The 25,897-nt window shown below is 40.6% G+C and overlaps 1 protein-coding gene across 1 annotated transcript in view; it reads left to right on the forward strand.

Moving 5' to 3' along the window:
• PHF2 (PHD finger protein 2) overlaps window positions 1-25,897 on the forward strand; it is a 460,832-nt gene that overhangs the window by 266,676 nt on the left and 168,259 nt on the right. Inside the window, exon 3 of the mRNA XM_082265845.1 lies at window positions 12,398-12,512. Coding sequence (XP_082121971.1) covers window positions 12,398-12,512 — 115 coding nt within the window. The remainder of the gene's footprint in view (window positions 1-12,397; window positions 12,513-25,897) is intronic.

The raw sequence follows: 25,897 nt of genomic DNA on the forward strand, positions 1-25,897 counted from the left end.
TCAATTTTTTTCTCTGTAATGTGTAATATACCGTTCTAATAATTGTTCTTTACTTTGTTATTCTTTGTTAGTTCTATATTGGTCGGCCGAGGTAGGTTCTTGTAACTAGTCTCTGGCAACCCCTACATCCTCTTAATTTCCCACTATGCTAGAATTACCGTCTTGTGTGAAACATAATCAAATGTAAGTCTCTACTGAACCCTTTAACATTCTTTGAACACAAATGTTAGGTATGTCTAACAATGGAACCTGACGATATTATCACTAAACTTTGTAAACCTATATACAATACAATATTGTTTGACACAAAGCTCTTGTCCTGGTACCCTATGTTTTAGGGGTGTAAAACATTAGGGCCTTCTCTTTTTGAATTGACTGTTTTTTTGGTTAGGTTCCTCTTTGGGACCTGTTTCTTCCACGGACATGACCAATTCTCTTGTTGACCACACTGGAAAATCAATATTGTTCTAACTTTTATTATTTGGGTTCTGGTTGATAAGCTGTTTGTTGATTCCAGTTGATGTCTACCTATTTGTGGCATTATCCTACTTGACATTTGCCTTATCTTACTGGTCTGAGGTTCCAATTTGATTCCCCATGCCCTCCCTCTGGTAGTGTTGGTGGTTTCTCTATTTAGTGGGGGCATGGCCTCTTCCGAGTCAGATTCAAACGTTGGTCCTTTAGGCATCCTCTGTGCTGCACGCAGTTCCTGGTTACTTTTAGGCCTGTTGGCGGTTGTTGTTGCTGTGTTGCTCACTCCTCAGTTGGACTGTTTTTGGACATCCTGACTGTATCTGATTTCCTCTGTTCCCCAATAGACAAGAAAAAAATGAGATTATTTTGCATACTATAAAACAATAAAGCATATCACTCTATAGTGTGTACTTGTCTCAATTCAGAGCACTAAGTGTCATTTCTGTCTGCTGCTTCATTCCTCTGCTATCAGCATTAATTTCTTCTGAAAAGCTTTCCTGACACCAAGAGAAAAAAGGTGACAGGGGAGGGATCTCCAGCACACAGCTTGTGATTGACAGCCACATATCTGTTCCTGTGTGCTTTGTAAAGGGGGGTGTCTCCCTTCCCTCCGATCAGCTCTCAGAGCTCATCTCATTGAGCTCTGTAGTGTGTAACTTCAGCTCTCTGGTCCTTTTTCTGACAGCTCTGACAATTTTATAAATTCTGGAATTTGAATGAATGTAGAGAAGAGAAGAGAAGAAAAAAACAGGTACATCTTACGTAGGATGATTTGTTTCATCTCTGTGTATCACCTGAGGCCAGTCACTTCATTGGGTATATGTAAGGGTTTACAACCACTTTAACCGCTTGCTGATCAGCAGCCATAGTTTTACTGCAGCAAGTTGGCTCTGTCCTGTGAAACGACGTACCTGTACGTTGCTTCGCGGGACCGCTAATGGGGATGTGCGCACGCGCCGATTGGCCACAGGGGGAGCCAGTCAAGGATGTCCGCCGAGCGCCGGCGATTGCTCCATGTGAAGACAGAACGGTGGTCTGTTCTATCAGTAACGAACACAGGGATCCTGTGTTCCTCCTATTTAGGAACACAGGTCTCCGTGTTCATTCACCAAGCCCATCCCCCACACAGTTAGAAAGCACTCCCTAGGGACACATTTAACCCATTGATCGCCCCCCTGGTGTTAACCCCTTCCCTGCCAGTGTCATTAGTACAATAACAGTGCATACTTTTAGCACTTATTACTGTAGTAATGTCACTGGTCCCCCCTAAAGTGTCAAAAATGTCAGTTAGGTGTCCAATCTGTCTGCCGCAATGTCGCAGTTCTGCTAAAAAATCTCAGATCCCCGCCATTACTAGTAAAAAATAAATAAATAAATAAAAATGACATAAATCTTTCCCCTAGTTTGTAGACGCAATAACTTTTGCGCAAATCAATCAATATACTCTTATTGGGATTTTTTTTACCAAAAATATGTGGCAGAATATATGTTGGCCTAAAAAGATGAAAAAATTTGATTTTTAAAAAAAAAAAAATTCATTGGGAATGTTACATAACAGAAAGTAAAAAATACAGTATATTTTTTTCAAAATTTACACTTTTTTTTGTTTATAGCGCAAAAAATAAAAATTGCAGAGGTGATCAAATACCACCAAACGAAAGCTCTATTTGTGGGAAAAAAGGGACATCAATTATTTGGCTAACGCGTCGCACGACTGCGCAATTGTCAGTTAAAGTAACAACGTGCCGTGTCGCAAAAAATGGCCTGGCCATTAAGGGGGAAAAAACTTCCGGTCCAGAAAAATTTTTAGTCTTTAGAACCACTTAAATTCACAGAGCGAAATATCTACCTCTAGCCCAACATGATATTTATATTGTATGAATGCTCTGATTTTGTTTAATCTCACAGCTGGACCCTTTACCCACCTTTTAATCACATAAATACTTATATAAAGGGTTTTTCCTTGTATGGCACATATTTTTTTGTTTTGTTGTGCACATCCTTGTTTAGTGGCGGTTTACATCTCCACGTTTTCTTTGGAGTTTTGTTGTCTTTTGACGCCTGTCGGGAGCTCTGTGTACATTTCTCCTGTGTCATGTTCTCCTTTAGTGTACTGTTTCATCTCCGGCTCTGGCATTTCACCTGTCCTGTTCTTATTTGATCTGCTTTGCTCTGTATGTCTTTTTTTTTTTTTCCCCTGTGTTGTGTCGTCTCAAGTTTATCTTGTGCTCTTGTGTCTCATCTTAAGTTTTATTGTGTAAGCGCTGTAAACTAATGAGGATATTATTACTTATTTATTCCATATCATGCTGTAAAAATAATGGCTTAACTGGCTTAATACATGAAAATCGTTGAGATGTGCATTAATCAGACAGATGCTTGAAGCTGAAAGCAATTATTTTTATTCTTGTCTGTATATATGAAAAGATTTTATATGGCTATGCTTACTGGTTGTGCTCCCCAAGGCTGGAATATTGCTTACACCAGTAGGCACACATCCCTTGGCATTCTGGGCGCCCAAAATACACTCACTGTTACACCTGTTCAATTGCTTGGTAACATAAATGGCTAGTCAGCCAATCATATGGCAGCAACTCAATGCATTTAGCCATCTAGACATGGTGAAGGTGACTTGCTGAAGTTAATACCAAACCAAACATCAGAATGAGGAAGAAAGGGGATTTTAGTGACTTTGAACATGGCATGGTTGTTAGTGCCAGACGGGCTGGTCTGAGTATTTCAAAAACTGCTGATCTACTGGGATTCCATCTCTATGGTTTACAGAGAATGGTCAGAAAAAGAGAAAATATCCAGTGAACGGCCGCTGTGTGGATGAAAACGCCTTGTTGATGTCAGAGGTCAGAGTACAATGGGCAGACTGGTTTGAGATGATAAAAAGGCAACAGTAACTCAACCACTCGTTTCAAGCAAGGTATGCAGAATACCATCTCTGAACACACGACACATCAAACCTTAAAGCAGATGTGCTACAGCAGCAGAAGACCACACAGGGTGCCACTCCTGTCAGCTATGAACAGGAAATTGAGGCTACAATTTGCACAGGCTCACCAAAATTGGACAATAGAAGATCGGAAAAATGTTGCCTGGTCTGATGAGTCTCCATTTCAGCTGTGACATTCAGATGGTAGGGTCAGAATTTAGCGTAAACAACATAAAAGCATGGATCCATCCTGCTTTGTATCTACAGGCTGGTGGTGTAATGGTGTGGGGGATATTTTCTTGGCACACTTTGGGCCCCTTAGTATCAATTGAGCATCGTTTAAACGCCACGGCCTCCCTGAGTTTTGTTGCTGACCATGTCCTGCCCCTTTATGAAGACAGTGTACCCATCTTCTGATGGCTCCTTCCAGCAGGATAATGCACCATGTCACAAAGCTCAAATCATCTCAAACTGGTTTCTTGAACATGACAATGAGGTCACTGTACTCCAATGGCCTCCACTTTCACCAGATCTCATCCAATAGAGCACCTTTGGGTGGAATAGGAGATTCGCATTATGGATGTGCAGCTGACAAATCTGCAGCAACTGCGTGATATCATCATGTCAATATGGACCAAAATCTCTGACTAATGTTTCCAACACCTTGTTGAATCTATACCAAGAAGAATTAAGGCAGTTCTGAAGGCAAAAGGGGGGTCAAACCCAGTACTAGCAAGGTGTACCTAATAAAGAGGCCGGTGAGTGTAGTTCTTGCACTATCAACATGCTCTTGCCATCACATAAGGATGTTTTTTTTATAAGCTCCAAATGGGTTTTTGCAAGTTGGTTTTGGAATAATATAAAAAAGATTTGATATCAAAGATCATAAAGGCTTGGTGAGTGCATGTTACTCCTGCTGTCCTGGGCACAGGTCTGTAAAGGATTATGCTTAATCCCGTCTCAAAGTCTATTATTTTAAGGACGTCAAACAGATGTTTTCAGTTTAGCGATGTTAGGAAAGGCAGATGTGGAGCTGTGAGTGACCCCTGTGCCCCAACAAGCACTTATGCTTTCTCTCTGCCTCCAATATTGTATTGAATTGAAACAGCAGAGTTCTCCAATATTGTGCTGTATAGAACAGCAGAGTTCTCCAATATTGTGCTGTATAAAACAGCAGAGTTCTCCAATATTGTGCTGTATAGAAACAGCAGAGTTCTCCAATATTGTGCTGTATAGAAACAGCAGAGTTCTCCAATATTGTGCTGTATAAAACAGCAGAGTTCTCCAATATTGTGCTGTATAAAACAGCAAAGTTCTCCAATATTGTGCTGTATAGAACATCAGAGTTCTCCAATATTGTGCTGTATAGAACAGCAAAGTTCTCCAATATTGTGCTTTATAGAACAGCAGAGTTCTCCAATATTGTGCTTTATAGAACAGCAGAGTTCTCCAATATTGTGCTGTATAGAACAGCAGAGTTCTCCAATATTGTGCTGTATAGAACAGCAGAGTTCTCCAATATTGTGCTGTATAGAACAGCAGAGTTCTCCAATATTGTGCTGTATAGAACAGCAGAGTCTCAGAGTTCTCCAATATTGTGCTGTATAAAACAGCAGAGTTCTCCAATATTGTGCTGTATAGAAACAGCAGAGTTCTCCAATATTGTGCTGTATAGAACAGTAGAGTTCTCCAATATTGTGCTGTATAGAAACAGCAGAGTTCTCCAATATTGTGCTGTATAGAACAGTAGAGTTCTCCAATATTGTGCTGTATAGAAACAGCAGAGTTCTCCAATATTGTGCTGTATATAACAGCAGAGTTCTCCAATATTGTGCTGTATAGAACAGCAGAGTTCTCCAATATTGTGCTGTATAGCACAGCAGAGTTCTCCAATATTGTGCTGTATAGAACAGCAAAGTTCTCCAATATTGTGCTTTATAGAACAGCAGAGTTCTCCAATATTGTGCTGTATAGAAATAGCAGAGTTCTCCAATATTGTGCTTTATATAACAGCAGAGTTCTCCAATATTGTGCTGTATAGAACAGCAAAGTTCTCCAATATTGTGCTTTATAGAACAGCAGAGTTCTCCAATATTGTGCTGTATAGAACAGCAGAGTTCTCCAATATTGTGCTGTATAGAAACAGCAGAGTTTTCCAATATTGTGCTGTATAGAACAGCAGAGTTCTCCAATATTGTGCTGTATAGAACTGCATAGTTCTCCAATATTGTGCTGTATAGAACATCTGAGTTCTCCAATATTGTGCTGTATAGAAAATCCGAGTTCTCCAATATTGTGCTGTATAGAACAGAAAAGTTCTCCAATATTGTGCTTTATAGAACAGCAGAGTTCTCCAATATTGTGCTGTATAAAACAGCAGAGTTCTCCAATATTGTGCTGTATAGAAACAGCAGAGTTCTCCAATATTGTGCTGTATAGAACTGCAGAGTTCTCCAATATTGTGCTGTATAGAAACAGCAGAGTTCTCCAATATTGTGCTGTATAGAACAGCAAAGTTCTCACCAGTGCACAAAGCAAGGTCAGACATGGATGAGCGAGTTTGGGGTAGAGGAAATTAACGGGCCTGCACAGAGTCCTGACCTTAACCCTATAGAACACCTTTGGAATGAATTGGAGCGGAGACTGTGAGCCAGGCCTTCTTGTCCAAAATCAGTGCCTGACCTCACAAATGCTCTTCTGAAATAATAGGGCAAACATTCCCATAGACACACTTCTAAACCTTCTGGACAGCCTTCCTAGAAGTGTTGAAGCTGTTATAGCTGCAAAAGGGTGGGCCAACTCAATATTGAACCCTACGCACTAAGACTGGGATGCCTTTAAAGTTCATGTGTGTGTAACAGCACATGTTCCAAAACTTTTGGTAATATAATGTATGTAAACTTTGCAGCTGACCTTGGTGTCGATAATTAAATTGGGCTTAGAGTGATTTTAACATTTTGGAAGCTGTGGTTATAAAGAATGAGAGGTTATGGAAGTGGTGGTGCTATGTGGAAATATGGGGGGTAGTGGTGAGATGCTGAGGTTTTAGGGTATTGTGGTGACACACTGGAAATGTATAGAGTGTTGATGAGAGACACTGGAAATATGGGCATTGTGGTGAGATACTGGAGGTGTAAGGATGGTGGTGAGATACTGGCGTTATAAGGATGGTGGCCTGATACTGGAGCTGTTGGATATGATAATGAGGTTTTGGAGGTATTGGGATTGCGGTGAAAAACTGGAGGGATGAGGAATTTTATAAAGATACTGGAGATGTGAAGATTAGTGGTGGGATTCTGAGGATATGGGGAATGACGATACTGGAGATATGTTGAGTTCTAATGGGATATTTGAGATATGGGGGTGGTGGTGAGATACTAGGGATATGGGAATGCTAAAAATACTGGAGTTGTGGGGATGGTGGTGAGATTATGGAAATATTGAGGGTAGTGATGAGATTCTGGAGATATGGGGAAGGTGATAGTTACTGGAGATAAAGAGGAATGAGGTGAGACACTGGTGATATGGAGGATGGTTGTGAGATACTAGAAAAATGAGTAACTGAGATATACGAAGATACAGGGGTGGTGTGATATTCTAGAGATATGGAGAATAGTGGAGAGATACTAAAGTTATGGGGATGGAGCTTTTCAACGAGGGAGGATTGGGGCATGTAGAGTAGATGTTGGGAATTATGAGGTTACTAGATTTAGACAGAGATGTATAGTAACTAAGTAGAACGACTTCACTACTGTACTTAAGTACCGAAAGGCGGTATCTCTACTTTCCTAGAGTAGAATGTTTTTCTCCTACTTCCACTTTTACTTCACTACATTTTTTCGATGATTTCAATACTTCTACTCCGATTTTTTTTTTTGTGCTGCATAGTTACTCGTTACTATTATAAAAATTACCACTGCCAGAACAGTAGATGGCAGGTTTCATGAAGCTCAAAACATGTGTATTATCAGCGCATACGAAAATAAATGCTACTGTATGTATAAATAAAAGCCGCATTTGAAATAATAAAAAACAATATGATGTTCAAACTTTTGACTTCTTTCTTTAATAACTACATAACACAGTACTTGTACTTTTACTTTCAGTACTTGAGTAGCAAAATTTAAAAAAAAAAAACTACTTGCAATACTTAAGTACAAAAAATGTTGAATACTTTAGTACTCCTACTCAAGTCACTTTTTGATCGAGCACTTGTACTTTTACTCAAGTATGGGTTTCGAGTACTTTATACAACTCTGGATTTAGATAATATTACAGTAGGCCTTCAAGGTGGGATTATGTCTTTCTCATATTTTTCAGATATCGACACTTCTTTAGGCTACACCTATATTTCCTGAATTTTTGAATGGAGATTTTGTGTATTACAAACTCACATTATCTTTGATTTTTATTAAGTGACAGTTATAGCATTGTGATCAAATTTGGAAAATGTTGTATTTCCTCCTCTATAAGCATTGTTTGAGAACATTTGGAAAATGTTGTATTTCCTCCTCTTATAACCATTGTTTGAGATGAAGTACAAAGTGAAAAGTGTGATAATTAATCAGCAAGACACCACATTGATCGGCTTTTTTGCAGAGACTAAAGTGCACAATAGAAAATTTTATAATTTGGCTCGGCGGAAACCTCTAATAATTTTCCTGTGTACCTTCATCCATAAAATAAATATTAGCCACGTAAAGTTGTTTATTTTATTGACTCCAGGAGATGTGTCTGAGAACACTTGTGTAGGTTTCAGTATATGTATTTAAATCTTTCTGTGTGGTTATACAGACTATACAGTGCCACTAGAAGCCAGCACTTCCTGTGACCTGATTTTTTACTTTTTAAAGAGAATTTGTATAGTTTATTACTGTTTTAAATTAAAACAATGCAAAACACTTAGGCCTGATTCACATGCAGGCAGCTGTCAGTGTAGCAGTACAATACACATTTGAGTGCATTGCAATGCTTAGTTTTTTTTTTTACCTATAATTTTCTTTAACTAATAGTTGTGCCCTAGTGGTCGCTTGCATTTTTTTTTTTCTAGTACAAAAAAACACAGGTCATTGCAGATAGTGTGAACCAGTCCTTGAAAGATATCTAAATCCAAAAAAATATATATGTGGCAGCTTACTTGCCTTTAGATGTGGTGGCTGCATTCGTTTTTAGACTAAAGCCTCGTACACACGCGTCGAAAATTGGCAGGGAATTTTCGTCCGACGACCGATCTGCCGATTTTCGGCTTGTTAGTACAATGCTTCGGACAACCGACTCCGACTTTTTCGGCCAAAAAAAATCTGGTGTGCAGGCTATAAAATTTTTGTCCGCCGTCAAAACACGGCCGATTTTCGTGCAGTCAGTACAGATTTTGACAGGGAAAAATCTAATGAGCAAGACCGGGCATGCTCAGAGAAGAAAGAACACAAAGAAAGCAATCCAACACATGACATCACTTCTGAAGTAGAATTTTGACGGGCGAGAAAATTCATGTGCAGTCTAGGCACATTCCAACCAACAAAACACCACTGGACAAAAAACGGACGATCGGTCGGCCGATAATCGTTGCATGTGTACTAGGCTTAAGAATATTTTCAAAAAGTACAGAAAAATACCTGTTGATCTTACCAGAAATGTATTGATCTTGTAATTTCCTGAAATTACAGAAATGTTATTCTGTAGGCTATTAATCCTCCATGTAATAAAGATGAAGAGAAGAAGATGTGTGTCTAGTCCAAATCAGGGGAGCTGCGTGGGTGACAACCAGGGCTCCCCCTTTACAGTGGCGCAGAGAGCATAACCACCCAGGGTCAGGAATACAACTAAAAAATAAAAATAAAAAAAACAAGAAAAAAACAAATGCAGGAACCTTATCTATGGCCTTATAAACTGCAATAGATTACATTTTGTTTTGGGGTGTAGATACACTTTATTAGTTATTATTTATTTAGCCCGGTGTGTATTGTACTGGTTATATTACAACTACTAGTGCTATTATTACAGTGTTATTTTATTGGCCTCCTATGACCCTATCAGAATAATCAATGTAAAAGTCAATTCACAAAGATTATCATGCAGTTTATCACCCCTTAAAGTAACACCAGCTTCATGGTTGTGATAACTGGGAGTTGTAATAATTGTGGAGGAGAAAAGGAGAGGTTTGTTGGTATAAAATAACAGAGGTGAAATAACAATTTATGCTAAAAAAAAGATCTTTTAACAGATAAATTTTCTCTTCATGTGGACACTTTGAAAAAAGTTGACATATTTTGGTGACATTTGCATTTGTAAATTGAACCATTTTAAGAGAAAATTATCGAAAAGTAAATAAGTAGTGTTACAGTGCCTTGAAAAAGTATTCACACCCCTTGAAATTTTCCTCTATTTTGTTATGTTACAACTAAAAACGTAAATGTATTTTATTGGGATTTTATGTGATAGACCAACACAAAGTGGCACATAATTGTGAAGTAGAAGGAAAATGATAAATGGCTTCCAAGTTTTTTTACAAAAAAATATCTGAAATGTGTGGCGAGCATTTGTATTCAGCCCCCCTGATTTAGTACTTTGTAGAACCACATTTCACTGCAATTACAGCTGCAAGTCTTTAAGGGTATGTCTCTACTCTGCACCATTCCATTGTAGCTCTGGCTTTATGTTTAGAGTTGTTGTCCTGCTGGAAGGTGAACCTCCGTCCCAGTCTCAAGTCTTTTGCAGACTCTCCATCCATTTTCCCATGAACTCTGACCAGCTTCCCTGTCTCTGCTGAAGAAAAGCATCCCCACAACATGATGCTGCCACCACCATGTTTCATGATGGGGATGGTGTTTTCAGGGTGATGTGCAGTGTAGTTTTTAGCTACAAGGCCAAAAAGTAAAATTTTTGTCTCATCTGACCAGAGCACCTTCTTCCACATGTTTGCTGTGTCCCCCACATGGCTTTTTGTAAACTGAAAACTGGACTTATAACTTTCTTTAAATGGCTGAAATTAAATTCATATTCATTGAAAATCATGATATTCATTAAAAAGTCTAATATAATGAAATTATATATAATATATATATTTTTTTTAATTAACGTCAATTTTGGTTTAGGCCAAGTGCATCCTGAATTTTCAGTTCTGGCACCAGAATTTTCATTTCTGTGCAACGCTAGAATTTTGGGTATGCGTGAGAAGTTGACGACTCCTCTTCCATGTGAAGAAATACATGTCTCGTGATTGGCCAAGCTTGTTAATATGGTGAGGAAAAAGAAGTCCTTGACTTTGTATAAGGCTCTGACAAGTCAGTTTGACGCTTACACAGAGCTTTATTTACCCAGTCCTGGCAAACAATGTGGCACGGAAACAAGGAAGGAGTGACTAAATGCTGCTGGTGATGTTAATGGTCTCTTTTATAGGTAAAACGAAGAGTCACTTTAAAGCGGATCTTCACCACATCTGACCACCACAAACCAAAAACAGTATTCACTTTATTTTTAATATTCAAAGCAAACTCACCCATTCATCCATGTCTACATGCTTTATTTTGCTGGGAAATCACTTTGAGAAACAACCCCCTAGCATTCCTGGCCATGGCCATCTTGAGTAAGGGGAAATGATTCATGTAGCATTTACTTCCTGGATCCATCTGCCCTTAGCTCAAGCATGCACACAAGAAAGTGTGCTTATCTGAAAAACCCTTCCCTTCCTGAAGACTCCTGGGATGTATGACATACAGTTGCACTTCTGGGATGAATTACAGAGGGTGTTGGTTTAAATTTCCCACAAATATCTTCAAAAATGACAGCTAAAATGCCAAAGGTTTGCAGAGCTGTAGTTTCTTTAGGATTCTCAGGTATATGTAAAGTTTAATGAATAAAAACGTTATATGCAATAAATTAATGTTATATCAATGTATTAGACTATTATTTCCAAACAATTTAATGCCACACTATCATTTTCAATAAACAAAATAAAATTTGTGGGTGATACACTAGTACAGGGATTCCCAAACTACGGCCCTCCAGTTGTTTAGGAACTACAATTCCCATCATGCCTAGTCATGTCTGTGAATGTCAGAGTTTTACAATGCCTCATGGGATGTGTAGTTCTGCAACAGCTGCAGGGCCGTAGTTTGGGAATCCCTGCACTAGTATATACCTTGTCCATTATATTGCAGCTTATTAGTCTTTGGATGCAGTGGCTACATTTATTTTCTTTCTTTCAGTGATTTTATTATTTTCACTTGCATAACAATGCTTACTCGCTGTACTTAATCAGTGGAGGAGCAGTGTTGTGACTCAAGGCTGCTCTTCTGATTTGGACTACAACCAGCTCCTCCTCTCCCTATCTCTAGTATGTGGAGGGGAGTTGTTTGGTAGTTCGCAGGGATAGCTGGTAGACCGCAAAACAGTGTTTGAGATATCAGCTCAAGAAATAAGGACACTATAATTTATCCAAGGTCAGCAGGTATTGTTCTGTACTTGCAGAAAATGCAGTTAGCCTGAAGAAGAAAATGAATGTAGAAATCACTTCTAAGGACTCTAAGCTGCAACCTACTACATTTACTACATTTTTATTCTTGGGTTTAGAGATCCTTTAACCAAATAGTGCCATTTTATCTATAGCACCCTATTATATTCCATCATTTTTTGTTCTAGTGCAAGTTGGGACAAAAGAAGCAACCTGATTGGTTGCTGTTGACACATGGACTCGTTCTTTCATTGCACTTTCTATACAGTTTTATACATGGGAATAAAATGTTAGCTGAGCCCTCTTGGCACTTTCATCGCCTCCAAGAAATAATAGTGTCAGCCTTAACAGTATTCCTTTTGTAAACAGCTCAAATGCAGGCAGCAGCTTTCAGGCTCACTTCCAACTCAGTGATAAAATGTACAATGGTTACTTTTAATAAATACTTTTATGCTTGCCTACAATATCAGTGTCACCGTTCCTGTTTAATAAAATCATTTGTTAAAGTTCTTTTGCTTTGTGTTTTGCAGTGAAAAAGAAACGAAATTGGCACAAACATGACACAGGACAGGCAACAGAAGTCAAGCCAGTTCAAAATGGCAGTCAAGTCTTCATTAAGGAACTCCGGAGTCGAACTTTCCCAAGGTAATGTTCTGAAAATATTTCAACGTACCAGTATGACTTTATGCATAAAATATTGTCTAGGCCAGTAACTCTTTAACCAAGGTTCTGTGGAACCTATGGTTCCTCTATAACTTGCTAGAGGTTCGTTGAGCTGTGGCTGATTGACCTCCTGTTTAATGATGGCTGCATAGTTCCGGGACCAGCAACACTTGGCAGAGCCAGCAGCATGATACCAGTGATTTTTTTTTTAGTTATCTGTAAGGGTGGCATTTTGCCACCACTCTAAGAGGGACATTCTTCCAGTATAAGGGGCTATATCAGGTGTACCTTAAAACTTGAAAATTATTTAGAGGGTTCCTCCAGGATAAAAGGTTCAAGAAAGGCTGGCCCAGACAACAACATGTGATCATCTCATGGGCTCATTGTGGTGGGTTGTACTTATTTTCTGGGGTGGGTTGTACTCTAATCTTCACCACGAGTCTCCTTATAGTGACAGTTGTGGGTTTTCATGAAACTCAACCGAATCAGTCTGCCACAGTCCACAAGTAATAAAAGATCTGATAGGACATTGAGTTAATCCTTAACTCGTCCATTTAAAGCACAACTCCAACCTAATTTTTTTTTTTGTGAAGGGGTGTGCACCCCTATTGTAGAGACTTAAGTTTCTGTTTGAACTGCAAGTGATAAAAATTCTATCCAGCAAGGATGAGCACAGAAAAAAAAATCACATTTTAATGGAGTGAGGAAAGGTTAGCACTTTGATAAGGTTGTCATTGCTCTCTATGCCTTGCTTTCTTGGTGACACCTTTTTCCCTAATTCCTTTTTTTGTGTCACAGAGAAAATAGGTGGGTGATGAACATTTTCTCATTGTGGTCACAGACAAAAAAAATGAGACAGAAATGTAATCCTCCCCCCCACTATTTCCAAAATTAATTAAAAAACAAAATTGACTGCAGTAAAGCTTCAGATATATAGATACTTCAGATACGTGGGTTAATAAGTTGGTCTATTGCCATTGCTTTCTTTTTTTTTTTCTCCTGTTTTGACTTTTGTATTGGTATGGAAAAATAGCTTTTTTCGAATGCCAAGTCAGTTTATTTCTGATTTTAGTTTTGAGCCAGTAAAATTGGGGAAGGTTTTATCACATTGTATCTTGGCAGTTGTGCATCCTCTTGTTACATGACCGGGTTCTGTAATCTCCCTTCTCTTATTCAGTTGTCTTTGGGGGGACTGTAGTGAATTGTGTTTGGGGGACTGTAGTAAGCTCAGAGGAAGGCTTGGAACCAAAGTACACACGCTGATCTTTATTTTCGAAGGATTTTTTTCAAGTATAATAGGTTTAACTATGAAGGTTTAGCTAGCATAGAATATTGTAGATCAAACATCCCAAACATGCAGCACCGCTTCAGACCTGCATCTCTCTCACTTACTGCAGACACCCAGGGTGAAGCCACAATGGACCATGATAAATGTAAACCACACACCAATATCTGCATCTTCCAAAAACCTTCTAGTTAACTATCAATAATACAATTGCATCCATGTAGTCTCTGCCCAGAGACTTCCCCTATTTGATGAGTTTCACCACTACTGGCTTGATTGCAAGGATAACTATTCCTAGTGGTAGCATTGCACCAATACCGGTATCGATATCAGTACTGATAGTAAGCATGTGCATGAGTACTTGTACATGTGCAAATGCTCCAATACCAAAACTAACACCTGCGGTGCAGTGCAATTTGAGCCCATACAAAATGAATGGGCTCAAATCTCACTGAAAAGAATCACATGTGATTTGAACAGGCATGCGGTGCGAGCAGTGGTGTATTTTGGTTTTGTTCTGCCTTTGGCAAGACTAAAAACGGGCGCCACGTAAATTTTACCATCCATAGACTACGATTTAAAAACCTTTACAAATTATCACTTAAGATTTACAGAAGAGGTCTGGTGCTGGAATTACTGCCCATGATCTGACGTTCGCGGTGATATCTTACATGTGTGGGACGATTGCTGTTTTTTTTTTTTTTGGGTGTTCACCAGGGTGCTGTCTTCAAAACTAGCCCTGTCACCTTCTCATGGCATCCTCAGTGTGAGATACTTAGGCGAGCGTCTGTTGAGGGAACAGTCCTCGAGGACTTTGTCAGACAATGTATTTATAACTGTCAAGAGGTTACAGAGGTTTGGGTGAATCCTGAGCATTCAGAAATCATAACTGGAATTGACACGTATCCAGTCTGTTCCTGGACATGTCTCAGGCCAAAGTTTACCTTTCACATGAGAAACCTCAGATTCTCTAGTCTCATGTTCAAATTCTTCAGTCCAAAAGGTTTCCAACTCTCTTCTGCAAGAAAGTCTTGGGGCTGATGGTAGCCTCCTTTGAGGCAGTTCCCGTTGCTCATCTTTACTTTATACATCTGCAATGCAACATCCTGTCTCTGGACATTCCAGTTTGGTTGATGTCAAGGACTAACTGGCTGTAAGTGTTATTTAACTTCAGAAAAGAAAATTCAGGTCTCCTTCCCTGTCAAACAGGACTGTGTTATGTGGCAGACCCGGGTTATTTTCATAACTGAATGGACAGATATTCAAATCATTTGGCAAATAAAGAGCTTCCATTAATGTATTTCTTCTGTGAATGTAGCGGTTTGCTTGGCATTCAGCTTTAAGAATTCTCGCAATAAAAATACTACTTAGGTTCTGTCACAAATTTCCTGTATAGTATACACAATCCTATTTGAAAAGCACTATATCATTATTGTTTGGTGGGTATAGTAAATATCAAGCTACATGTTTTACACCATCGCTACACAAAGCAAGCTCCTAACACTCTAATACACAATAAATATAATTAACTTGGTAACACAGAATGAAAGCAAACTGATTGCTCTCCGGGGTTATGTCATGATTTACATTGCTCCTTCTAATATGCTAAGCCTGAGGAAAGATGGAAAAAATTACACTGTAACTTATTACTTACTGGTCTACATTGCAAATTTCCAAAATGCCAAAATACAAGGGAAATTACCGTAATTTTTGTCAGGTAAGAATTTTGTTATTAAGTAATGTTACAGGCTAACCAATTTTACCTGAAAGAAAAGATACATAGTGGCGCAAACAAAGGGCATTTTCAAACTGAATAATGTCCATAGAGCAGTCTTGAAGACTACCCTTGTTGTCCATGTGGAAGATGGGGTACAGTCTCTGAACTCAGGGCCAGCCTGGAGGTGAGCGGAAGAAATCTCCAAACATGCAATAAAACCAGAGAAAGCAGGCGCCTAAAAAACTGTAAAAGGTTTAATGTTGCAGGACACAATAAAATATCAGTTAGTGGATACAGGCACATAGGTAGTCTGGTGTGTGGGGTCTGCATGGGGCCACCTGGTGGGTCGAGAGATTACGCTCTTGAAAAAGGAGTGCGCTCTGGAAGTTTACTACAGTGCGCATGCTCCGAAACGCTTCGCAAGCATGCCGGTGACTCATACACGGAAGGCGCTGCGGCTCACCTTGCGGTCCAGCCCTCGGATTCATCCCTCCACTTCATCATCAGTTCCTGCTGAACAGGACCACGATACAAGCGGCATCTCTTGACCCACCAGGCGGCCCCATGCAGACCCTGCACACTGGACTACCTATGTGCCTGTATCCACTAACTTATATGTACGTTTTTATTGTGTCCGGCAACATTAAACCTTTTACAGTTTTATTTAGAGGCGCCTGTTTTGTCTGTTTTTATTACCCGAATTAATCGCAAACCAGGAAAATTGAGACTGAACATATGATGATGAAAAATGCTTCATACCTACAAAGATAGAGTAATGTAATATACACAAATACTTACTATTATCATGAAGCTATAAGTTGGAAGTGGCAGTAAAACCTTGAGCATTAAACACTTCTGGCTGTTGCTGATGTCTGCATCTTCTACATATGCCCCCCTCAGCCTCTACATCACTAGTATGTCTCTTTAAAACTGTAGGAGCGAGTCGAGTCGCAGACATGTGACACATCTAGAACTGTCAGATGCTGAAGATTCTAATGGTGACTCTAGCCCTGCAAAAGAGTAGGGACTGACATCAGCTTTAACGCTAATTTAAAGTATTTTTAGAGTATATAAAATTGCAATATGTAGTTAAAAAAAAGAAAAGAATGTTTTTGTTTTCAACTTAGCTGACTGGATGAGACAAGGACAGGTATTTTATGTGCTTGTTGAAAATGTTCTTGGACTGGAAAAAAGAAAACGAATCCAGCCAGGAACTTGTTAGCCTTAGTACATCACATTTTATTGTTTTTGGGTTTATTTGGCTGTTAAAAAAGCTGTTATCAGGTATAATGTGTAGGCATCTAGAGGCACCTCTGCTACCTCACTTGCATTCCTATTGGCTGATCACTATAATGGCCTGCCTCCCATTCCAGTAGAATTGTTCAAGATGGCGTAGGCAAGCTTCAGCAGTACAAGAAAGTGCTGGGGCATTGGCCAGTCGGGCCCAGGATTCAGCTCTAGTTGCGTGGACTGTAGGCAGTGCAGGTATATGCAGTAATCATTGCTCGTGGTCACTGGCTCATGCCTACCCACTCCTATGCTCTTCTATTACCCCGTCACTCGCCAGTAGTAAAGCATGATTGATGGTAGGGATGGACCAGAGCAGGAAACCATGACAGGTGAATGCTGTTTTTTTTGTTTTTTAATACATGAACAGCTAGGTTTTCTGGGTACCTAGGCCTGCACTTGTTCTTCAATGTCAGTTTAATATGCATCGTCTATGTTCCTCTAGGCAGTGAATGTAAGAGAGCACCCAAGTGCATCTCAAAAATTAGAATATAATCAAAAAGTTAATTTATTTCAGTAATTCAATTCAAAAAGTGAAACTCCTATATGTGATATAGATGCGTTACACACAGAGTGATATATTTCAAGCATTTCTTTCTTTTAATTTTGATGAATATGGCTTACAGCTAGTGAAAACCCAAAATTCAGTATCTCCGAAAACTAGAATATTACATAAGACCAATAAAAAAAAAAAAAAAAAAAAATTTTAATACAGAAATGTTGGCTTACTGAAAAGTATGTCCATGTACAATATAGTATGCACTCAATACTTGGCTGGGGGCTCCTTTGCATGAATTACTGCATCAATGTGGCGTGGCATGGAGGCGATCAGCCTGTGGCACTGCTTGGGTGTTATGGAAGCTCAGGTTTGATACAGGCTTTAAGCTCATCGGCATTGTTGGTTCTGGTGTCTCTCATCTTCCTCTTGACAACAACACACAGATTCTCAATGGGGTTCAGGGCAGCCGAGTTTGCTGGCCAATCAAGCACAGCGATACCATGGTCATTAAACCAGGTATTGGTAGTTTTGGCAGTGCGGGCAGGTGCTAAGTCCTGCTGGAAAATGAAATCAGCATCTCCATAAAGCTGGTCAGCAGAGGGAAGCATGAGGTGCTCTAGAATCTTCTGGTAGAGGGCTGCGCTGACTTTGGACTTGATGAAACACAGTGGACCAACACCAGCAGATGGCATTGCTCCCCAAATCATTACGGACTGTGGAAAATGTTGCATTTCCTTTGGAAATCAAGGTCCCAGAGTCTGGAGAAAGAGTGGAGAGGCAAAGAATCCAAGTTGCATGAGGTCCAGTGTGAAGTTTCAACAGTCCCAGCAGGAGGTCAAAACGGAGCCAAAAACATACAGGACCCTTTTCCAATGCGAACCATGGCTGCACTGGAGCTGTGTGAACCGGCTCCATTGAGAGCTAGTCACAGTCTCCTGTCATGTGAAATGGATTCAGGGAAACCCGCATCCAATTTACATCAATGTGATTTCAGCCTTAGACTGAAAAGCATGCAGGACATGCTTCTGGCAAAGCAATCACATATCCATTGAGCCCTGCACGCTTTTATTCTAAGATTTTTTTGGGGGAAATTTTGATACAGTCCATATCAGAAACGTTAGCAATCAAACTTTAGCCTTGATAAAGGGCATTTCGCCCCCCAAAACATGTTAACTGTGGTTTTTATATCAGTGGTGACCTTCTGTTCAAGAATAAAGCTTTTATGGACTTTTACATTTATAATTTGGCATTCTGTTTATCCTCTACATGTAAATTTCCCAATTTGGGTGTGTTGCCTCTATTAGACAATTCCCCCATTTCACATTTTCTAAGTGGCCTAGAGCCATCTGATATTGACCACTACCAACCTGCATTTAAAGAAGGTTGAGCATCAAGTCCACCGCCTCCATCTCATTTTGCCAGAGCAATCCAGCCAGGTCTTCATTGTTGCCATTCCTGCACAGTTTCTGCATTTTTTTTGGAAGAACAGTGTACAGTGGACTTACGGTTCATCCATCTTGGGACCATATACCTAGATCTGGACTACTAGCTGACAACAGCGACTGCTCTACTCATTTGGTCATCCGGTATAGATGCAGAGTGGGCAATCCGTTTCTTTAACCTCTCTTCCACCAGCCTCAGGGTGTGTTGTGTGCCTGTGACAGCCAATCTTGGTATTCTGTGATGCTAAAGCTAACCAGTTGATTGAAAGAAGAGGGAGATTTAACAAAATAGTCATTCTAAAGGGAAAGAAGGTAAGAATCCATGGCTGGTTTTTAAGCACACAGACTTTTGGTCTGTGAACCTAGCCTTAATAACTCCACGGGTTTCACTTTAATTCATAGCTCTGTGCGCTTTCGCTGACCTACTTGTTTTTTTTTTTTTTTTTTTGGCTTTCTGGTTTGTAGAACTTTCTGTGTAATGCTTGCTGCTGAAATGACACTTTCCTGTGCATTACTGTAATGAAATGTAATTGTGGGATCATAGCCATTAATAGCAGTGTGCAGTTACACCAGCAGCAATGCTAACAATTTGGTAAAAAGCAATTCGAAGTAGAGTTGGAATAATTACATACAGTGTGTGAACTCTGAAAAGCAATCTAATAAATCTATAAAACAGCACATGTTCAGTAAACATACAGTAGAGAATGACTTATTTTACACTTGTCTACTTGATTATTTAAAAATCTTTCATGCGGAAAGTCTACTTTAAATGAGATCATCAAAGGGCGCATCGTTTTCATTTTTGTTTAATTATGTTTTCTCTATATTTTCTGTCTGTAACAATATATCACTCATAATAGCCATCTATTGCTAGCTGTCATATCAGCTAGCAATAAATCACCATTATAAATGATCTGGTGCTATAAAACATGTATAAGAGGATTTGTTTAGGGACTTAGGACCTGATGTGCTCACTGCATGAAGACATAGAAAATACTTTAAAATCTGGAATACCTTGACAGTAAAAATATGAATATGTTTTTACTGCCTTTAAATTAATTCCCCAGAAATTGATTAAAGGACCAGAAGTAATATAGGTGTAGCAAAGTATCTTCTCCTATTTTGGCAGAGGTTCTAAGCTTACCCCATTTTATAAAAAAAAAAATATATATATATATATATATATATATATATATATATATACAGTGGGTACGGAAAGTATTCAGACCCCCTTAAATTTTTCCCTCTTTGTTAAATTGCAGCCATTTGCTAAAATCATTTAAGTTCATTCTTCTTCCTCATGAATGTACACATAGCACCCCATACTGACAGAAAAACACAGAATTGTTGACATTGTTGCAGATTTATTAAAAAAGAAAAACTGAAATATCACATGGTCCTAAGTATTCAGACCCTTTGCTCAGTATTTAGTAGAAGCCCCCTTTTGATCTAATACAGCCAGGAGTCTTTTTGGGAAAGATGCAACAAGTCTTTCACACTTGGATTTGGGGATCCTCTGCCATTCCTCTTTGCAGATCCTCTCCAGTTCTGTCAGGTTGGATGGTAAACGTTGGTGGACAGCCATTTTTAGGTCTCTCCAGAGATGCTCAATTGGGTTTAAGTCAGGGCTCTGGCTGGGCCATTCAAGAACAGTCACGGAGTTGTTGTGAAGCCACTCCTTCGTTATTTTAGCTGTGTGCTTAGGGTCATTGTCTTGTTGGAAGGTAAACCTTCGGCCCAGTCTGAGGTCCAGAGCACTCTGGAGAAGGTTTTTGTCCAGGATATCCCTGTACTTGGCCGCATTCATCTTTCCCTCGATTGCAACCAGTCGTCCTGTCCCTGCAGCTGAAAAACACCCCCACAGCATGATGCTGCCACCACCATGCTTCACTGTTGGGACTGTATTGGACAGGTGATGAGCAGTGCCTGGTTTTCTCCACACATACCGCTTAGAATTAAGGCCAAAAAGTTCTATTTTGGTCTCATCAGACCAGAGAATCTTATTTCTCACCATCTTGGAGTCCTTCAGGTGTTTTTTAGCAAACTCCATGCGGGCTTTCATGTGTCTTACACTGAGGAGAGGCTTCCGTCGGGCCACTCTGCCATAAAGCCCCGACTGGTGGAGGGCTGCAGTGATGGTTGACTTTCTACAACTTTCTCCCATCTCCTGACTGCATCTCTGGAGCTCAGCCACAGTGATCTTTGGGTTCTTCTTTACCTCTCTCACCAAGGCTCTTCTCCCCCGATAGCTCAGTTTGGCCGGACGGCCAGCTCTAGGAAGGGTTCTGGTCGTCCCAAACGTCTTCCATTTGAGGATTATGGAGGCCACTGTGCTCTTAGGAACCTTAAGTGCAGCAGAAATCTTCTTGTAACCTTGGCCAGATCTGTTCCTTTGCCACAATTCTGTCTCTGAGCTCTTCAGGCAGTTCCTTTGACCTCATGATTCTCATTTGCTCTGACATGCATTGTGATCTGGAAGGTCTTATATAGACAGGTGTGTGGCTTTCCTAATCAAATCCAATCAGTATAATCAAACACAGCTGGACTCAAATGAAGGTGTAGAACCATCTCAAGGATGATCAGAAGAAATGGAAAGCACCTGAGTTAAATATATGAGTGTCACAGCAAAGGGTCTGAATACTTAGGACCATGTGATATTTCCGTTTTTCTTTTTTAATAAATCTGCAACAATGTCAACAATTCTGTGTTTTTCTGTCAGTATGGGGTGCTATGTGTACATTCATGAGGAAGAAGAATGAACTTAAATGATTTTAGCAAATGGCTGCAATATAACAAAGAGTGAAAAATGTAAGGGGGTCTGAATACTTTCCGTACCCACTGTATATATATATATATATATATATATATATATATAAAAAAAAATTCAATAAACCATTACACTAGGTTCACACCTATGCGTTTTTTAGTACGCTTTGCAGTTTGCAAAAATGCACTACAGCCGATTTAACATGGTTTCCTATGGTACACGTTCACATTGTTTTTCAGTTGGTGAATGAGAAGGGGTACTATAGTTACCAGAACAGGAGTACAGGGAACTCTTCCAATGGGGGTGAATGAGAAGGGGTACTATAGTTACCAGAACAGGAGTACAGGGGACTCTTCCAATGGGGGTGAATGAGAAGGGGTACTATAGTTACCAGAACAGGAGTACAGGGAACTCTTCCAATGGGGGTGAATGAGAAGGGGTACTATAGTTACCAGAACAGGAGTACAGGGAACTCTTCCAATGGGGGTGAATGAGAAGGGGTACTATAGTTACCAGAACAGGAGTACAGGGAACTCTTCCAATGGGGGTGAATGAGAAGGGGTACTATAGTTACCAGAACAGGAGTACAGGGGACTCTTCCAATGGGGGTAAATGAGAAGGGGTACTATAGTTACCAGAACAGGAGTACAGGGGACTCTTCCAATGGGGGTGAATGAGAAGGGGTACTATAGTTACCAGAACAGGAGTACAGGGGACTCTTCCAATGGGGGTGAATGAGAAGGGGTACTATAGTTACCAGAACAGGAGTACAGGGGACTCTTCCAATGGGGGTGAATGAGAAGGGGTACTATAGTTACCAGAACAGGAGTACAGGGGACTCTTCCAATGGGGGTGAATGAGAAAGGGTACTATAGTTACCAGAACAGGAGTACAGGGGACTCTTCCAATGGGGGTGAATGAGAAGGGGTACTATAGTTACCAAAACAGGAGTACAGGGTACTCTTCCAATGGGGGTGAATGAGAAGGGGTACTATAGTTACCAGAACAGGAGTACAGGGGAATCTTCCAATGGGGGTGAATGAGAAGGGGTACTATAGTTACCAGAACAGGAGTACAGGGGAATCTTCCAAAGGGGACACCAGTTCTGGTGCCATCCAGGAATTCCCTCACTTCCTGTTTTAGCAATGGGACAGGAAGTAAAGGGAAATCTCCCCAGAGGGACACAGATGGCAAACATAAACCTTACAGGGGTTATAACCCTCCCTTAGGCCAGCCAAGCACAATGCAAATTTCTTTACTGCAACCACAGGTTGCAGAAAATAAATTAGCATGATTCTCTATCAACACAAACATTGCCTTCTTTGCGGGAGGGTAAGCCGTCCCTGCCGCTACAGTGATTATCGTTACCGGCTGCTACAATCGCAAGAGAGTCCGGCAGGCTAGTTGTACCCAAGTTGATAGATCAAACAACTGGGTACATTCAGCCTGCCCATTAACGATTGGAATTGTGTATGACCGGTCTTTAGTTCTGTTTAATTGTATTCAATCATTTCATAATATAAGTAAAAAAAAAAAAAAATAAGGTGTCCGGTTGTGACCGTAGTTCTTACTGTATAGGTACTGACATTTCTGATATTTCTTTTAAAGTAACCATTTTTTTTTTAGGATTTCACATAATCGTTTTCTTTGTACAAAGTGAACAGGAGCTCTATTGTGAGTGTAATTTCTCATAGCTCCCGGTATAATGTTCATAAGCTCTTTCATGCATCTTTGATAGAGGAGATGACCCTGTTGGTTCCTCGTTCCGACACCTGCGTTTATTAATCTCCTTATTTCTGCAGGAACGTGTCGGCCGTGAATAACTGTCTACTTGATGAGATTAAACCCTCATTCAACTAGTGGCTTCTCTGTGCGGGTTTCAGAGTGTTGCATGGGGATTGTGAAGAGCCGCCATCTGACCACAGATGTCTTCCTGGCAGGGAGGCTTTGGCGTGCTCTTACAAAAGTGAAGTTGCTCTGCTCTCGTCTGCCTGCCCAACTGGAAAGCTATTGATTCCAATGTTTGGCTCAGACAGCGAGGAAGATTTTGGACAGTGAACTACTAGAGAAAACTTTGCTGTGATGTGTGTGAACTGATGAATGCTAACATGCTCACCAGGGCGGTTAAGGTTAGAGCATTAGAACTGGGCCTCCTGGCAGAGAACTTACTAATAGGCCATGTCCTGAAATATCTGAACTTCAGGCAAACCGCTAAATACACAGATGAAATACTTATATGGGAGCAAATCATATGATTTGTTTTTCTGCTCATCCAGTCCTGAGATTTACACAGCTCTGCTACGTAACACAGTCCTGCAGGGGAGCACTTACTTCTTTCTAGGCTCGACAGGTTTTATGTTTCCCCAGATCCATGTGCGTGCAGATGTGCTGACCTTCAGTACCTGTCAGAGACTTTCTGCGCAAGTGCGTGTGCCCATACACATGCCCAAACGTGACGTGATTAGGAAGGTATGGGACTTTGTGTTCAGTCCGCGCACACACCAGATGCAAATAATTTCCTGTAGCTTCCTAATTGTGCCGTGCAAGTGCAGATATGCCGCAAGGCTCTTTCAAGCCGCAAAGATCGGTCAAAGTGGTCATGTGCTGGTGCTGATCCGTACAGCGTCCTAAGGAAAGAAGGAAGGAAGAGTGTGGATTTCAAATCCCTGGATTGCTACCCTGGCTGTGTGGGCACTGACAGCTCATCACCCATAGAGAGAAAGAAGTACAGTGGGGAGGGTGTAGGGTGTTAACTTTATTTTTTTTAAGAAAAAGGTAAACTTACACTTTTAAAGTGAATCTAAAGGAAACATTTTTATATATATATATAAAAAAAAAAAAGTCCTTCTTACCTTCTCTGTGCAGTTGGTTTTGCACAGAGCAGCCCCGATCCTCCTCTTCTCGGGTCCCTCGTTGGCACTCCAGGCCACTCCCCCTTGCCGAGTGCCCCCATAGCAAGCCACTTGCTGTAGAGGCACTCATGCGTGCTCCCTCCCGAGCCGGCTCTCTGCGTCCATAAGACACAGAGCGCATGGCTCAGTCCCTGCTCCCGCCTCACTGGTTGTGATTGACAGCAGCAGGAGCCAATGGCTCCTGCTGCTTCATCTAAGCCAGTCAGGAGGGAGAGACCCAGGAGAGCCTTGGGTCTCCTGCACATGGATCAGAATCGGGCTTAGGTGAGTATTAGGGGGGCTGAGGGGGGTGCTGCACGCTGAAGGTTTTTTTTTACCTTCATGCATAGAATGCATTAAGATAAAAAAACTTTCAGCCTTTACAACCACTTTACTTTTTCTTCACATTTTCACCATTCTGTTGAGCTATTGGAGCCTGCGAAAATACCCCATACTTCCAGGCTTGGAGGATATCTATCTCTTTGGGCTTATTTACACTTGTGGTGTCCTCTGAAGAGCAATCCATGCTGGATCCCTCTTCAGAGGACATTTTACAGGTGGTGGGGAGGCGTTAACTTGCGCGTCAGTGGGGATACATACAGTGGGTACGAAAAGTATTCAGACCCCCTTAAATTTTTGTAATTTATGTACACATAGCACCCCATACTGACAGAAAAACACAGAATTGTTGACATTGTTGCAGATTTATTAAAAAAGAAAAACTGAAATATCACATGGTCCTAAGTATTCAGACCCTTTGCTCAGTATTTAGTAGAAGCCCCCTTTTGATCTAATACAGCCAGGAGTCTTTTTGGGAAAGATGCAACAAGTCTTTCACACCTGGATTTGGGGATCCTCTGCCATTCCTCCTTGCAGATCCTCTCCAGTTCTGTCAGGTTGGATGGTAAACGTTGGTGGACAGCCATTTTTAGGTCTCTCCAGAGATGCTCAATTGGGTTTAAGTCAGGGCTCTGGCTGGGCCATTCAAGAACAGTCACGGAGTTGTTGTGAAGCCACTCCTTCGTTATTTTAGCTGTGTGCTTAGGGTCATTGTCTTGTTCGAAGGTAAACCTTCGGCCCAGTCTGAGGTCCAGAGCACTCTGGAGAAGGTTTTTGTCCAGGATATCCCTGTACTTGGCCGCATTCATCTTTCCCTCGATTGCAACCAGTCGTCCTGTCCCTGCAGCTGAAAAACACCCCCACAGCATGATGCTGCCCCCACCATGCTTCACTGTTGGGACTGTATTGGACAGGTGATGAGCAGTGCCTGGTTTTCTCCACACATACCGCTTAGAATTAAGGCCAAAAAGTTCTATTTTGGTCTCATCAGACCAGAGAATCTTATTTCTCACCATCTTGGAGTCCTTCAGGTGTTTTTTAGCAAACTCCATGCGGGCTTTCATGTGTCTTACACTGAGGAGAGGCTTCCGTCGGGCCACTCTGCCATAAAGCCCCGACTGGTGGAGGGCTGCAGTGATG

Source organism: Pelophylax lessonae (genome assembly GCF_965119305.1).
Source record: "Pelophylax lessonae genome assembly, chromosome: 8".
Classification (NCBI taxonomy): Eukaryota; Metazoa; Chordata; class Amphibia; order Anura; family Ranidae; genus Pelophylax; species Pelophylax lessonae.